General features: G+C 48.3%; 1 protein-coding gene across 7 annotated transcripts in view; it reads left to right on the plus strand.

Annotated features, from left to right (window-relative positions):
- The window catches only part of CHD2 (chromodomain helicase DNA binding protein 2), a 134,470-nt gene extending 121,626 nt beyond the window's left edge, over positions 1-12,844 (plus strand). For all 7 annotated transcript variants that reach the window (XM_073882290.1, XM_025893172.2, XM_073882288.1 and 4 more), the window contains 3 exons: positions 267-480; positions 5,252-5,495; positions 9,381-12,844. In XM_073882290.1, the coding sequence (XP_073738391.1) occupies positions 267-480; positions 5,252-5,495; positions 9,381-9,714 (792 nt within the window). In that variant the 3' untranslated portion in view covers positions 9,715-12,844. The remainder of the gene's footprint in view (positions 1-266; positions 481-5,251; positions 5,496-9,380) is intronic.
- Positions 12,845-16,017: the final 3,173 nt, after the last annotated feature.

Below are 16,017 nucleotides of genomic sequence, written 5' to 3' on the forward strand. Positions count from 1 at the left end.
GCATGCCCAGTGCGGTGGCCCCAGCAGTCCGTGATCTGTGCTCACAGGACTTGCCAGCGTGGGGTGACTTTATTGTCAGAGCAGCACATGCTGCTTTGACTGGTGTGCTGCGGGAGCTCGGGAATTTCGGAACATGTTTTCTATAAGCATGTAGTAGATGGCGGGTTGGAAGCCAAGAGAGGAATACTTACAGGTGGTGATCTCTGTACTGTTCTTGGGAATTCCACCGGGGGGCTTAAGATGCTTTGGTTTCCTTTTATTCTTAGGAGCAAAAGAAGAAAGATGATGTGATTGGTGGTAAGAAGCCGTTTCGACCAGAGGCCTCGGGCTCCAGCCGGGACTCCCTGATATCTCAGTCGCACGCCCCGCACAACCTTCACCCTCAGAAGCCTCACTTGCCCGCCTCCCATGGCCCACAGATGCACGGACACCCACGAGATAACTATAATCACCCCAACAAGAGACACTTTAGTAACGCAGGTAGGTCATTAAGTGGAGTTTTAAAAAGAGATGCCAAAAGAGTCATTTTATTTTCTGAAGATAGCAGCTAGACTTTGTGCTCTGTTCTCCTTCAGGACTTTACTGTCTTCTGTCTCAGTGAGACAGAGGGTGAAGTAAAGGTCCAAAAGGCCGTTTGTTACTCCAGCTTGAAGAAGAACATGGCTACCGTAAACAAACAAGTAATAGGCTGAGATGAGCAATTCACATTATATAGGATGGTGAAATGGTTAAAACTGTTAATACTGAAAGAGCCTTGTAAATTGACAACAAAAGAATTAGCAAATAGAAAAATGGACAGCGATTAGGAATAGAGAATTCATACAGAAGAGGAAATTCAAGTGGCCACTATGACAGGGTGACCAGCACTGCTCCTAGGGAAATGTAAATTAAGGCAATAGCAAGCTAACCAATTTTTTTTGCCTATTCAGATCAACAAAAAAGGGTGGAATACACAAATTGCTAACAGTGTGAATTGCTGCAATGTTTCCAGAAATTAATCTGAAATATCTAAATACAGAAGCCTTTTTTTTTGGTTTGTACAAGAATGTATGAGGATGCCATTCCAGTCTTACAATGGCAAAAAGCTGGAAATAACTTCGATATCCCTTAACAGGAGAATCATAAGATAAATAGTAGGACACTGGTGTTCCATATATTATGATCTATTATTAAAAAGAATGAGTTGGCTTTAGAGATAAAAAAAGATGAGAGAGAAAGCAACAAAATCTGTGTATGTCTAGATTTATTAAGGTGACATTCACATAACATCAACTTTACCATTTTATTTTTGTGTTTTTTTAAATTTTATTTGTGAGAGAGAGCATGAGAAAGAGAGAGCAACCAGGAACAGGGGTGGTCGGAGGGAGAGAAGCAGACGTCCCGCGGAGCAGGGAGCCTGATGCGGGGCTCCATCCCAGGACCCTGGGATTATGACCTGAGCTGAAGGCAGACACGCCCCAAACTTTACCATTTTAAATATCCAGTTTAGTGGCATTTAGTACATTCAGTGTTACGTAACCACCACTTCTATCTTAGTCACAAAACATTTCCATCAGCTCAAATGGAAATCCCACATCTGTGGGGCCGTTTCTCTCCATCCCCTGCCTGCAGCCCCAGTGTGTATTCTGTCTGTCTGGATTCATGTGTTTGGGACACTGCCTGTTAATGGAATCATACTATATGTGTCTGATTTCTTTCATTTGGCATAATATTTCCAAGGTGTATCTACATTGTAACGTGTGTGAGTACTTCATTCCTTTTTGTGGCTGATTTGTATGGATACAGGTACAGTCATCCATCCATGGGTTAATGGACATTTAGGATGTTTCTACTTTTTGGCTATTGTGAATAGTACTGCTGTGAAAAATCTGTGTGTAATACATATTTGAGGACCTGTTTTCAACTCTTTCGGGTATATTCCTGGCAGTGGAATTGCTGAGTTATATGGTAATTCTAATTTAATTTTTTGAGGAACCACCAAACTGTTTTCCATAGTATATGTTTAATAAGTGTAGAGAAAGATGTGAAAACACACCCAGTACCAGTGACCTCAGGATGCTTGCTGGGAATGGAGGGGTGATTGTAGGAAGTTAGTAATTTCTCCATCTGTTGCTTTACTGGTTATACTGAGCATGGATTTTAAAGATACAAGTAAGAAGAAAGGGGAAAAAGTATGTAGAATCAAAGCTAAAAGTATATGGAATATATAGAAATCATAGTGTAGGATTTTGCAAAGGGTCGTGTATTCCATAATAATTAGAATGAAGTGTTAATTTCTTTCTAAACTTCAGTTCTAGGATTTCCATTTGATTGTTTTGAAAAATACATTTCAGTCTTGTAAAATTCTCAGGCTTTTAGAAAACTTGATTTTCTCCATCTTTTCCTCTTTTTTTGAAAATAAGAATTATAGTTATTTAAAAATTTTAACCTGCTGATTCCAGTATCTGAATTATTGTGCGTCATTTTCTGTTGTATGTTTTATTTCTCTTGGTTTTCAGTCCTACAGTACTGTCTTTTATGCCTAGTTATTTTTGATTAAATGGGAGAAATCTACGGGATGCCTGGTGGCTCAGTTGGTCCTGGGATCAAGCCCACCTCCCTCTACTCCTCCCTACCGTTTGTGCTCTCTCTTGCTCTGTCTCTCTCAAATAAAATCTTCAAAAAAAAGATAAAAAGGGGAACCTATGTTTTAGAAATTGTGCAAGCTCCAGGTGATGTTGCTTTTCCCCAGAGCGGATTCATTCTTTCCTCCCCTGGGCACATGGAGTGTGAGGCGATCATTCTGATCTAGTCTGCTGCTGGTCCCCTGTTCCTGGAGCTTAGCTCTTTCCAGTGCTCAGCAGGGGCCGTTCTCTGCCCCCTCCCCTTCCGCAGGCTCTAAGCTTCGATCTTGGTGTTCTCAGCACCGTGAGACTGCCCCAGGCTGATCTGCTGTTCCGAGGGTTCCAGTTTAGGTTTTTAGCCTTCTGCTCCCTGCAGACTCAGCACATGTCCTAAGGGAAGGTTGGTTGTGCGTTTTGAGCCCCTTGGCTCTGCCATGCCCCTCTAGCCTAGAAGGGCCTCTGAAGGCTCTGCTGGTGTCTCTAGTCCTGTGCTGGGAGCAGCTCAGATGCTCAGAATCACAGCCCTCCCTGCCCGCAGTGGCTTCGGCAGTCACCTCTTCCCTCTGTGAGCTTTTCTGCTCTTCGGAGTCTTACTCCTTCTAGGCCTCATAGCTCTGGCTGATCTTTGATGTCTTCCAACAGGTAAGTTTTGTTTACGTGGCCTTTTTACTGTTCTTGGAGGAATGTAATTCTGCTACAAACTGCTCTAAACTACCTGGAAGCAAAAGTTCCATGTCTTCTAATCTTAAAAATCTAAGTAGTTCAGAATTAATTGATCACCATTTGATTGACAGGGAAAAAGGTAATTACTGTAAAGATGATTGGGCAGTGTTTCCATGTTTGTAGGTCTAATTGTATTTGTCCTGACTTTTCCCTGGGTTCAGACTGGTTTTATGTTATTCATGTGACGTCACTGAATTTATATTCTGATGCTTTGAAAGAACTTTTCTTAGTCCACTCACTGTAGTCTTTTATTTAAGTCTTGGATTCTCACCCATCTCCTTAATAGCTCAGTACTTCCTAACCAGCGACCTACCTCATGGCGGGTTCAAGAAGAAAGAAAAGCACTGTTTGGTTTCTCTGGAAATAAATGGCTTGGCTGGAGTTGTAAGCATCTCCACTATCCCGCAGACACTGACACCCTGTTTGAAATATTACTTTCCATTCAGTTTGAAGCCATCTTCAAGTGATTTGTTTTCATTTTGTGAAGGTGTCTTCTTTTTTTGTTGTTGTCCATTAAGTTATTAGGCTGAGTAGTCAACGTTTTTAACTTGTTGGTTCTCTGGCCTGACCCACCGGGGATCACAGTGACTTGAAGCTGCTGGTTGACTGCATGTTACTTCAGTGGTGTCAGATTCTAAGCTGCACAGGTTCCTTCAGGGTGTTATTCTGTGACTCTATACAAAAATGCTTAGAAGACCAGCAAAATGAGTAGAGAGACATCTCTCTGGTGGCTTCTTTTTGGTGTTAGCGTAGTTGTAGATAGAAGATGGATTTCCTGTGAGGCCACATAGTTCCTTCTGGTTAAGCCTAAGGCTGCCTGTAACAAAGAACCACGAACTGGGTGGGTTAGAGCAACAGAAATGTATTCTTTCACACTTCCGGAGGCCAGAAATCTGAAGCCAGGGTGTCAGTCGGGTTGTTTCTTCCTGGGGGACGTGAGGGAGAATCTGTTCCCAGCCCTTGTCCTGCTGTGTAGTGCCTGCCTGCTCTCCTTGGTGCCCCTTGACTGGTGGCTGTGTCGTCCCCGTTTCTGGCTCCATCAGTGCATGGCCTTCCTCCCTGTGTCTGTCTCAGACCTCCCTCTGCCTTTCTCTTAGAAGAGTGTCTGTCATTGGATCCAGGGCCCAATCTAAATCCAAGATGATCTCATCTTGAAATCCTTAATTACATCTGCAAAGACCCTATTTTCAAGTAAAGTCACACTTACAGGTTCTAAATGGACCTATCTTTTTGGGGTCACACTTGAGCCCACTGTAGCCTCCATTCCTGGACTTTTGTGTGTTCACTACGTTTTCTGATCAAATAAGTGTGATTCTTCTCAGGGGAAAAGGGAGGCTGAAGAAGCAAAAACATTTCAGTTTGGCCCTGTCCTTGAGAGGTAGCATACTGATCCAAATCCAGAGTGAAAGGAATTACTTTTTACAGGAGGAGGTTCATCTCTTTGGTGTGGGCTGGGAAAGAGTAATATAATCAGTATGTCTAGTCTGGAAATATTTTCCGAGACCAGGCACAGCTTATGGTACTAGCAGGTAAATAAACTTTTGACATGTAAACAGAAGCTACTATCTCGCGGCTTTGAAACTCAGCAAGTTCTGTTCTCTGAATTAATGTTTGGTTTTGTTTTTTTGAGTGAAATCTCATTTTAAGGGTCTGCCCCAGATTGGAAGGTAAAGAGGCTTGGAGAATAAAAAGCCATAGTTCGTAGGACTTCCTAAGAGAAAGGCCATGAACTTTCTTTTGCCTTAAAATTTGAGGGAGAGGATGTTGGGACTCAGTACTGGTGTGTTTCCCAGCAGCAGAGAGGCTGTGAAGGAGGAAACAGTGTCTATCTCTGTAACATGGGTCAGCCTTTGAGTTTAAACTTCAGTGGTTGTGAAATTCAGCCATTTGTGGCAGTCGTGAAACTGTTCTTTCTTTTCCTGCAGATCGAGGAGACTGGCAGAGGGAAAGAAAGTTCAGCTATGGTGGAGGCAGCAACGCTCCGTGGGGCGGTGACAGGCACCATCAGTACGAGCAGCACTGGTACAAGGAGCACCATTACGGGGACCGGCGACACGTGGACGCCCACCGCTCGGGGAGCTACAGGCCCAACAGCCTGTCCAGGAAGAGACCTTATGACCAGTACAGCAGTGACCGCGACCACAGGGGGCACAGAGATTACTATGACAGGTAGGCCGGAGGTCCTGAGACACCAGGCGCTGATCTCTGCCAGGAGTTTTACTCTTGGAGGGGGAGAGACAATGTACGCATTCACGTCTAATTAAATGTGCATTGAACGTCTCCTCGTGTGCCAGGCATGGTCCCCAGTCTGAGCTGACGTTGTTGCTGTCAGGGCATCCTCAGGGTATTGGGGAGGAATCCTGGTGCAGGCAGCTGACACTGTGTGCTGAGTGGATATTGAAAGTAGAGGTTTTTGTGGTTTTTCCTGGGGGCTGAGGAAGAGGAGAGGTTGCTGATTCTTGCTTCGGGCCCTGAAGAGCCTGCTAAGGGGACAGAAATGGAATAGGTGGAATAGGTATCATGGGCCCAGGCCAAGGGTTGGCACCCAGAGAGGGAAGCCCAGAAGACGAACACTTTGGCTAGTAAGGGGTTGAATGCCAAGTTATAGGTCTTAAGTTGTGTCCTTTGGGTCATAGGGAGCCATCTGTAGTTTCAGGAAAGGTTTTCTGTCTTCCTCTGAGGAAATGTAGAGAAGCGGTAACCTTAAAATACTAGAGTCTGCAACCAAATTATTAAGCTTGGTGTGCAACTCTCAGCAGGATCCTGAGATGGGTCCCAGCCCGTGGTCCTTGTTTGCCATGACCGCACAGTTTAGGGGTAGAGGGCTTTTTGAAGTCGTACCCTGGCTACAACTGTACAAGACCATTATGAGCCAGTTAGCATTGTAACCTGTGAGAATAGCTGTGGGAAGGGCTGAAGAGGTTTTATTTATTCTTCCTAATTTTAGGACTTGACTGTATTTTAACCTCACAGCAGCTTTGGTTTTCCTTAGGCTAACGACATGCTTTGTGCTTGAATTTAAATTTGGAAAGTTTTGTATAAACATCTCCTTTTTTTGGAGCATCTGGTAACACATTAGCACAGTGGCTCTAGCTGAGTAGCCGCTGTCTCCTTTAGGAGGGGTCTGTGTCCCCCTCACCTTCCATCCTTCCGTATCGTCTAGTCAGGCTCCAGTGGGCATTTGCCCTGTATTTCTTTGTCTAGATCTGTATTTCCGTTCAGTATCACTTTTTTTCTTGCCTGAAGGACTGTCATTTTACTGTGGGTCTGCTGGTGATAAATTCAGCATTTCTCTGTCTGAGAAAGTCCTTAGTTGGCATTCATGTATGAAAGATACCTTTGCTGGGCATAAATTCTAGATGAATACTTTCAGCACCTTAAAGATGTTCCTCTTCTGTCAACTTGAACTGTTTCTGATGAAAAAATCTGTCATCTCTATCTTTGTTTCTCTTTACATAACGTTTTTATTCCTTTATTCCTAGTTTCTATCAGTGAGTATAGTGCATCTTGCTGTATTTTTCCTCGTGTTTGTTTTGCTTGGGAAGTGTTGAGCTTCTTGGATCTGTGGGTTTATCTTACCAAATTAGGAATATTTTTTTACCATTATTTCTTCTGTTCTCTTTCTCACCTCTTTTGGAGATTCTAATTACACCTAGAATTCGGCTGTTTGTATTGGTCTCCCAGCTCACTGATGGCTGTTTGTTTTTTTTTTAAATTTTGTTTTCTCTCTGTCTCTGTTGGATAGTTTCTATTGCTGTGTCTACAAGTTCACTGAGATTTATTTTTCAATGTCAACCTGCCTTGAGGCCCCTCTGATATGTTTTGCATTTCGTACATTGGAGTTTTATTTCTAGAAGTTGTATTTGGGCATTTTTTTCCCCCCAATTTAAGTCTTTCTCTAACCTTTTGAAATCTGGAATACAGCTTATAAATAGTTTTATCCTTGTTGGCTAGTTCTACCATTTGGGTCAGTTTCAGTTGATTAGCTTATTTCCTCATTATGGTCTTAGTTTCCTGGTTTTCTCCATGCCTGGTAATTTTTGATTAGATGCCTCACCGAGTGCCAAGTATTTTGTATTCCTATAAATATTCTGGAGCTTTGTTGTGAGACACAGGTTACTTGCAAACGGTTCGACCCTTTCAGGTCTTGCTGTTCAGATTCTTTGGGCAGAATGGGAGCTGCTCTCTGGCAAGGGCTAATTTTTCCCACCACTGAGGCAGGGACGCTTCATGGTACTCTACTGATGTCCCTTGAAACTTGAGGTTTTCTGGTATAGCTGGTGAGAACAGGGCACTTGCACCGCCAGCCTTCCGGGTGGTTATTTCCTGGCCTTGGGTAGTTTCTTCACATGCACACCCTAAACGGTGTTCACCGAATCCCCAAGGGGAACCGTTTGCAGGTCTTTGAACTTCTTTCTGTGTGCAGAATTCTCTTTTGCGTTCCATCCTCTTGAACTCCAGCTGCTTGGTTCTGCCCCTGCCTGCTAATTCTGGAAGTCTCCCTACCCCTGTGCTGAGGCCTGGAAACTGTCTCAAGGCAGTGCGGGGTTTATTATGAGCTTCGTCTCATTTGCTTTCCATCCCTCAGGGAATCACTGTTCTTTGTTTACCTGACATCTGGTGTCTTGAGAACCATTGTTCTATACATTTTGTCCCCTCTTTCTCTCTCTCTCTCTCTCTCTCTCTCTTTTAATGAGGGGAAATTCACATAATATGAATTAACTATTTTAAAGGGAACAATTCAGTGACATTTAATACATCCACAATGTTGTGCAACCATCTCGGTCTCAAGTTCCAAACACCACCCCAAAGAACACCTCCATAACCATTAAGCATTCACTCCATTCTGCTGTCTCCTCAGCTCCTGATTGTTACCAATCTGTATTTTGTTTTTATGGATTTACTTCCCTTGGATATTTTGTATAAGTGGAATCATACAAGATGTGGTCTTTTGTGGCTGGATTCTTTGAACATGTAGCATCATATTTGAGTCTCATCCACATTGTAGCACATGCTGGTACTTCGTTTCTTTTCGTGGCTGAATAATACTCCATTTTAGTGTATTTTTTATCTATTCATTGATGGACATTCAGATTGTTTCCACCTTTGGCTCTTGTAAACAGTGCTCTGCGAACACGGGTGTAAAAGTATTTGTTTGAATACCTGTTTCAGTTATTTTGGGTATATGCCTAGGAGGGAATTTTTAGTTATATGGGAGTTCTGTGTTTGAAAACTTCTCCACAGTGGCTGAAACATTTTATCCTCCTACTAGCAATGTACCAGAGTTGCCATTTTCCCACTTCTTTGCCAACGGTTACCTTCTGTGTGTGTGTTTGTTTGTTTAAATGAGGCCATCCTAGTGGGTGTGAATCAGGGGTAGCTCATTGTGATTTTGATTTGTTTTGTTAAAGATGTTCAACTTCTTTTCATGTGCTTAGTGGCCATTTGTAGATCTTTGGAGAAATGTTCGTGTCCTTTGCCCATTTTTGGAATTGGGTTGTTTGTCTTTTTGTTGTTGATTAGTACCAATTTTTTTCTAATAGGATAACAAGCAGTTTACTGTGGTGCTAATTAAAAATTTTAATAATCTTCACATATTGAGTCAGTTTTTAAAATAATTTAATTAACCTTTCATTTATTGTTGACTGGGTTGATTGTGGCTTTTACTGTTACTAATAACTTCTCAAATAATTTCCGTGGCTCTTTTTCTCCTGGGCCAGGTTAAAGAATGTGAAAACGTTTGTAGATCTTGCCAGTTTTCCTGAAGGGAGTACGGCTTTACAAAGCCACCAGTGATTCAAGTTGTACTTGTTTCATTGCAGACTTGAGGCTTATGTCATTTCATAGGTTGTGTTTTGCCAATAACTGTAAAATAGCCCTTTGTTACTACTTTTGTGGGTTTTTTCCCCCCCAATTCCTAGTAATGTAAGCATTTGTAGACTCTCGAGTTCTTTGGAAGTGTCCTTGAATATGAGTGCATGAGGAAGAGCCAGTGGACGAAGAAGAAAGGGATGGGTTTGGTCTTTTCAGCTAATCCTTGCCTCTCCGTTTCAGGCACCATCATGACTCTAAGCGGAGGAGATCCGATGAATTTCGGCCTCAAAATTACCACCAGCAGGATTTCCGACGAATGTCTGACCACCGCCCCCCTATGGGCTACCATGGCCAAGGACCTTCGGACCATTACCGCTCTTTCCACACAGACAAACTGGGGGAGTATAAACAGCCCCTGCCTCCCCTGCACCCTGCAGTCTCAGACCCTCGCTCGCCCCCTTCTCAGAAGTCTCCTCATGATTCCAAGTCACCCCTGGATCACAGGTCTCCTTTGGAGAGATCACTAGAACAGAAAAACAACCCAGATTATAACTGGAATGTTCGGAAAACATAAAGGACAGCTGGGCAAGAAGGGGAGAGCAAGAGTCCTTAAGCACCTGGATATTTTTGGTCTGATCCAGTAGGAGCCAGTTACCTAGACCAGCAAGCGGAGTTTCTGGACATGCTGCTGCTGTCAGCTTGCCGGCGGAAGGAGCACTTCAAGGAGTGGGGGCCTTTCACTTGGTCCAGCTTGGGTTTGGGTCGCCACTCCTGCACTTTGACACCCCATCCCATTCCAGCCTGGTTCTGGCCTGTCACTGCGATGGGTGCTAGGAGGAAGAGGTGACTTTTGTGTATGTACCAGCTTCGTGGGCTGTGTTTCCCCAGGGAAGGAAGACAGGCTCTTAGAGTCATGAGTATTTTGTCGCCGGGGTCCGTGCACCCTGAGCCTGGGTGCGGTGGGCTGGGTAGGAGCGTGTGTGTGCAGGCTGCCGGGACCTGCTGGGACGGCACACGATTTGCTTCACTGTGACGTGACGGATGCTGCTGATGGGGAGCGGGGCGTGGGTCTCGCCAATGGGACTTGAAGGGGAGCAGGTACGCTCCTCAGACGTGTTCTTGGGAGAAACCTCACACTCGGGCCTCAGCCTGACACCTGTGTTGCCGGAGGACAGAGGGGAAGAGCTTCCCCAGCGGCCCCTTCCCGACCAACACTAATTTTTCCCACACTATCTGTATATTTCAGAGGCTTGGTCTCCAGAGTAGGCTGCCTCCGCCCTGGTGCCAGGGAAGCCAGGGCCCGCTTGGCAGACTCCTGAGTACTGTGAGTGGAGCAGCACTGGCATTGGTGTGGGTCTTCAAGCTTGGTTGAGAGTGGGCTGACAGCGGGGCTAGGGTGGGGGCAGTGAGGCCAGGGGCTCGGAATCCCTGGTGGATTTCTGATCCTGGGATGAGAAGTGTCAGCCCAGGGCCCAGGGCGGAGGGGGAGGCTTGCTGCTGGCAGGTGCCCAGGTGCAGGTGGGGAGCGGGTTCTGGGGGAGGGGGGCTCTGGGTGTTGTGCCCGCTCCGTCTCTGCAGCTGCCTCGTAGTGACTTTAGTTCCCTTCGCGCAGCGTGAAGAAGTAGACGGCGCGTGGCACACGTCTGCTGACCCCGTGTGGCGGGTGGGCAGGTGAAGCTCAGTGACCTGTGGGGAACAGGCTCCCACAGCTAGTCGGACATGAGTAGAATTGAACTCCGGTGTTTTTTTAGAATGAGATCAAAGAAAGTATAAACCTAAGTTAAAGTTTTTGCAAACTAGGAAGCCCCCAAGGACGGGACTGCGCTGACAGAGTCCTGCCAGGGTTGAACGGAGTCAGAAGGCAAGTTGGTTGCACCCAATTCATCAGGCTCCTTTCGTTCTGATACTGGGCCTTCCGTTTTATTCATTTTAGATATCACCAGTATTGTTTGAGTATCCAAAGGCCTTTCTGGATGGAATAACTGACTTGAACCTACACCGTGCCTAAATGTGTCCAGGCTCAGAGCTGGTGAAAACCTTCCCATTGGGCACGCACAGGGTTAAACTCCCTGAACTAACCTGTGAGGACTTCATAAAATGATCATCACTTACTTGCCGGTACCCTGGGAAGCACCATTCATGCCTTTACTAAGAAATCCTCAAGTCCCAGCACCCCAGTGGAGCACACATGGCTTTGGTGGGTCATTGCTGCTTGCTGTATGCAGCATCCTGGGGCTGGCCAGGGGTGAGTTCCGGAGCAGAGTCTGGGTCCTCACAGCTCGTGTTGGGAGCTTAGTGGTCCTTGTCCCATCCTTATTCATCTCCTCATGGTACTAGCGTTGCTCAGCGTGGGCTCATAGTGGGGCAGCAGGCCCGGGGCACAGCCCAAAGGAATGCATAGGCGCCCCTGGCCACAGTCATCCCACTGTGACTGCTCTGTGAGAGTCACCGCTTTGGCCACCACCAGCTTAGCTTCTTGCTGACAGTACTGACACTACCCTGTGTCTTCCTTGCCCAGGCCAAAGAGGAAGGCTAGGTTGGCTTGCCTGGTCCTTTGGGATGGGGGGGGAGGGATGAGCCCCAGCATGTCTCTCCCCTGGGAAGTCAGGCTGTGTCCTCTGGGAGGCACGGCATCACCCTTCCCTTACAGGAGGCCCTGAATTTCAAAATTCGGCAAGGGTGATTTTCTCTGAAGTTGGTAGGAGATGTGAGTTATTCCCAAAGATGTCTCATCATGAAGAAAAAGGAACTTCCTTTTGTTTACATTCAGGACTTTTAGTGCCATATGATGTAGCAAAAGGCAATATTCACCAGATCAGTGTTAAATTGATTATAAAATTACAGTATCCCCATAAAAGCAACTATTTTAGGTGTTGAAGTATGTTTGAAGACTGGGTTGGGAAAAAAGCATTTCCTCATTGACCTGAATCAGTATATTGTATGCTTTTATCACAAACACATTTGCACAGGTAGGAATTCTCTCCCTTGTGGATGGGGTAAACTGCCCCAGGAATTGGCGAGGGTGGTGGTGTGCAGAGCCTGGCTTTGAAGAATTTAATGATTGGGTAGAAACAGCAGGGGTTGAGGAAGAGGGTGGGGAGTTAGCATCACCTGAGATCTGAGTAAGAAATACCCTGCACAAGGATGCCGTGAAAGTCCAGGCATGGCACTGTGGTTTTTTCAGAGACTGGAGAGAAACAGCTAGGCCCTCCGCAGAGCCTGATCTGATGGCCCCTGCCCCCCCCCCCCCCCCATTCCTTTAACCCTTCCACGGGAAACCAGAACACTTCTCACATCGTGCTGCAGACATTGTAGCCTGATGCCCGAGAGCTGCGTCAGGATGTGCGGTGCACACGTGATTCAGTTATGAATTCACACAGGGACACTGGAATCCTACAGACCAAAATCCACTCGTCAGCAGGAGCGGTGGCCCGGGGCCCAGCGCCAGTGGTCTTCCGGCTTGTTTGAGGGCTGCCGTGTCGGGCGGAGAGAGCCAGGCCAAGGGTCCAGGCTGCTTTAGTCCGTCCGTACCCCACGCGTTTGGGGACGGGTGGTTTTTCTTTATTGTAAAATTGTGGACTTTTAAAACCTGTTGACTAAACAGTAATTAATTTATATTTGTGAAAAATGCCACTGTCCTAGTGATTTCTGATGTAAATAATGTTGTTTATATAGTATGTATTAAATTTTCCTACATTGTAAAACTGCTGTACTTTTGATTCTTGTATATTAAAAAGTGTTACTAAGGATTTTTAGAATCGGGCGAACACTGTTACGTTGCGTGGCGTCGGCGTGAACTCTTGACTGGCTGCACCCCTGGCTCCTGGGTCCTTCAGACTGCTTGCTGGCTTCTGAAATGGAGCCTGTTAAAAGTCTCATCGTTTTTCCTTCCGGCACCAGCTGTGGTGTTGGGCCGGGGACCTGACCACCGCAGGTTTCTGAGATTGTCCCTGAGCAGCCCCCGCCACAGGTAACAGCCCCTAGCCGAGCAGCTCGAGTCCTCAGCCCGCGTCCCTGCACCGGGCGGGGTGAGGAGGGTTGAGCCGGAGGAGCTGCAGCCCCTGATGGGAGCAGAGCCTCCCTTAGCTTCCCACGTTGCTGGTGCCGGGGATGGAGCCCAGGAGCCCGGGAAGGTGCATTTGAAGACCCGTGTTGTCCCGCACCGCCCCCTATCCAGAGGAAGTGAAAACACTGTGTCTGCCAGCCCACTGCCTTGAGGTTAATTTAACAGTTGGGTTATATATTCATGAAGGGGGGAAAAAGGCATTTTATAATGGAAACACTGACACAAATGTTAACTCTAGCAATTTGGCACAGGGGCAGGCTCGGCCCTTGCGAGGCCCAGACAGAGGAAGCGTGGCACAGCCCGCGGGTGGAGATCCCGTCTGAGTAGGAGTTGGAGGAGTTTGCCAGACCCAAGGGGTTTTGCTAGTACTTTGGGGACTGCAAAACCAAACTCTGATCTTTGCAAAGCTCTTAATTCTTGATACCAAATAAACCCGTGTGTTTGCTCAGTTAGCTCCTGTGACTGTCAGCCCCGGAGGCTTGGTGGCAGGGGCCCTCGCTCATCCTGGTCTGGGCGGGAAGGAGAGGCTGGGATTCGTAGTGCCTAGAGTTCTTGAGTCAAAGACTCAAGAGTCGAGGGTTCTTTCTGCTGATAACTCGATGAACCAACTAGCAATCGTGTTGCAACTCACAGCTCGGCTGGAACCGCTCTGGGAAACTTTAAAGCGCTGCAATAATCAGCTTATGATTTACAATAGCAACGCGGCTTCTAAACCCATGGCTGCCAAGAAGCCTGCCTTTTACTGGAAGAAGCAGGCCCCGGCCCCCTCCCTGCTCCCTGGCGGGCCTCGCACGTCTGGCATCAAAGCAAGTCCTCCTCAATTAGCACCAACAGAAGGTCGCTTATTGAAACATAAGGCCCTGCAGTTTGCCAGACGGGTCTGGACTCGGGATTCTAACCTGTGGCTCTTAAAGGAGCAGCACCAGGTCTACCTTCGAGGCCCGGTCTTAGCGCCCACCCGGCGCGGGCCCTGCCCGCCACGCCTTGAGGCTGGAATCCCGCTCGGCCCGTTGCCTCCCAACCTTCCTGTGTATTTGTTCTGTTCCCTGCCTTGGGGAAGAGACGGAGCCCGACCCAATAAAAACTCTTGGTGCTGTAGAAATCAGGCCCCTCATGGTGCTGGGGGACCCCCCCCCAACTCCTTAGGCTCGAGGGCTGGGTGTTTCCCGGTCGGTTGTGTGGCCATGAGATCTGGTTTTGTGCGGGAACACGGGCGAGTCTGCGACCTGCAGGCTTTCCCCCTCAAAAGCAGGCAAAATATTCCCCTGCTTGGGGCCAGCTGCCCCATGGAGGGTTCGCACTTGGTATCTTTTTCTTAAAATTTTTTGTGACCCAAAAGGGGATTGTCATTGCTACAGCGTGGTCTGCGCTGACCCTGTGCACCATGGTGGCCTTGGGGGGGCCCCGGGGGGTCTACAGGGGGCTGGCAGGAAGGGCGTGCGTTGTCTCCCTTCGGCCACTCCCTGTGTGCAGTTGGGCAGGTGGCCTGCGCATCTTCATTTGCACACGAAGGAGCTGGCTTCTCGGGTTCACGTGGTTTTACCAGGAGAGTGCGGTGTTAGCTAAAGGCCTGTAAACCGCCCCCTAAGACCTACCCAGAGGGAGACAGTGTTCACCAGTCCCTGCTGGGAGGGCAGAGGATGAGGACACTGAGGAGGGCACCTGCCCAGCCCAGAGGGCAGCCCCAGTTTAGCATTCGGCCCCAGCAGCCGTCAGCCCAGAACCTTCCAAGACCAGCAGGGCTGCTCCTCTCGGATCCCAGCTCACTGGAGGGGCCCAGGAAGAGGGCTCTCTCTAGGAGGAGATTAAACCCCGGTAGGAAGGCCCAGCAGGGAGCTCACAGTGCCGTGGGGACTAGACAGTCACAAGAGAGAAAGTTTTTCCCTTGACCAAGATTTGAGCGCCTCCCGTGGGCCGGCCCTGTTCTGGAAGCTGGGGACGCACATTCGGCAAACCAGGACGGGGGCCCCACCCTCTGAGCTGAGGGTTGGCAGGGCACACCTAGACCCAACAACAGGACAAAATGTCACTTAAGTGCCAAGAAAAGAGGAGATGGGCATAGGGACGGGGGGACGGTCGGGGAGGCATGGGTCTAGGAAGGGGACAGAGCTGGGTTTGAACCAGCCGGCCTTCTCGGGCTTACTCTCCTCCCTCTGCGAGCCGCAACTACAGAAGTCGGGTAAACGGAGTTTGCCAGGCTCTGGTGGAACGAGTAAGGTCACTGAGGGTGGGTGAGATAGGCTTGGCACCTGTCGTCCTCAGAGGGTGGTGCTGAGACATCCTCAGACCCAGCGGAGACCACTCCGGCCACCAGAGCTGGGGGCCTACCCCTCGTGTTTGGAAGAGGGGCAGTTAGTTCTTATCCCTTCCCGGACTGAGGGTCCTGAGTGAATGTGGTTCTGGAATCTTCCTGCAGGGGGCAGCAGATTTCCACAAACAGCCTGCCTTGCGGCCAACACTTAAGTTTACAGAACCCCCAGGAGAGGCTCCCCGTCACTCCTCTGGCCTGGCGGGCGGCCTCCCTTGGCCGCAGAGCGCACGCGGGAGCCAGGGGCGGGGAGCCACCTCACCCCTGCAGGAAGTGTGACACGGGATGGGGGAGAGGAGAGGCGGCGGGACGAGGCCAGCCTCACCTGCTCCAGCCGCTGGAGGCCCGGGCGGGGTCGGGGTTGACCGGCCGTGGCCCCGCCCTCTCCGTCCAGGCGGCCCCTGATTCACTGACGCAATGGTTGGGGGACGCGCGGGTTCCTGCTCCTTCGGGGTCCGGCCTCGTCCCCCTCTCCCCTCCGTGTGGCCGCTAGAGGGACGTCC

Source organism: Callorhinus ursinus, unplaced genomic scaffold (assembly GCF_003265705.2).
Source record: "Callorhinus ursinus isolate GAN/ISIS: 27379988/994484 unplaced genomic scaffold, GSC_fseal_2.0 scaffold45, whole genome shotgun sequence".
NCBI lineage: Eukaryota > Metazoa > Chordata > Mammalia > Carnivora > Otariidae > Callorhinus > Callorhinus ursinus.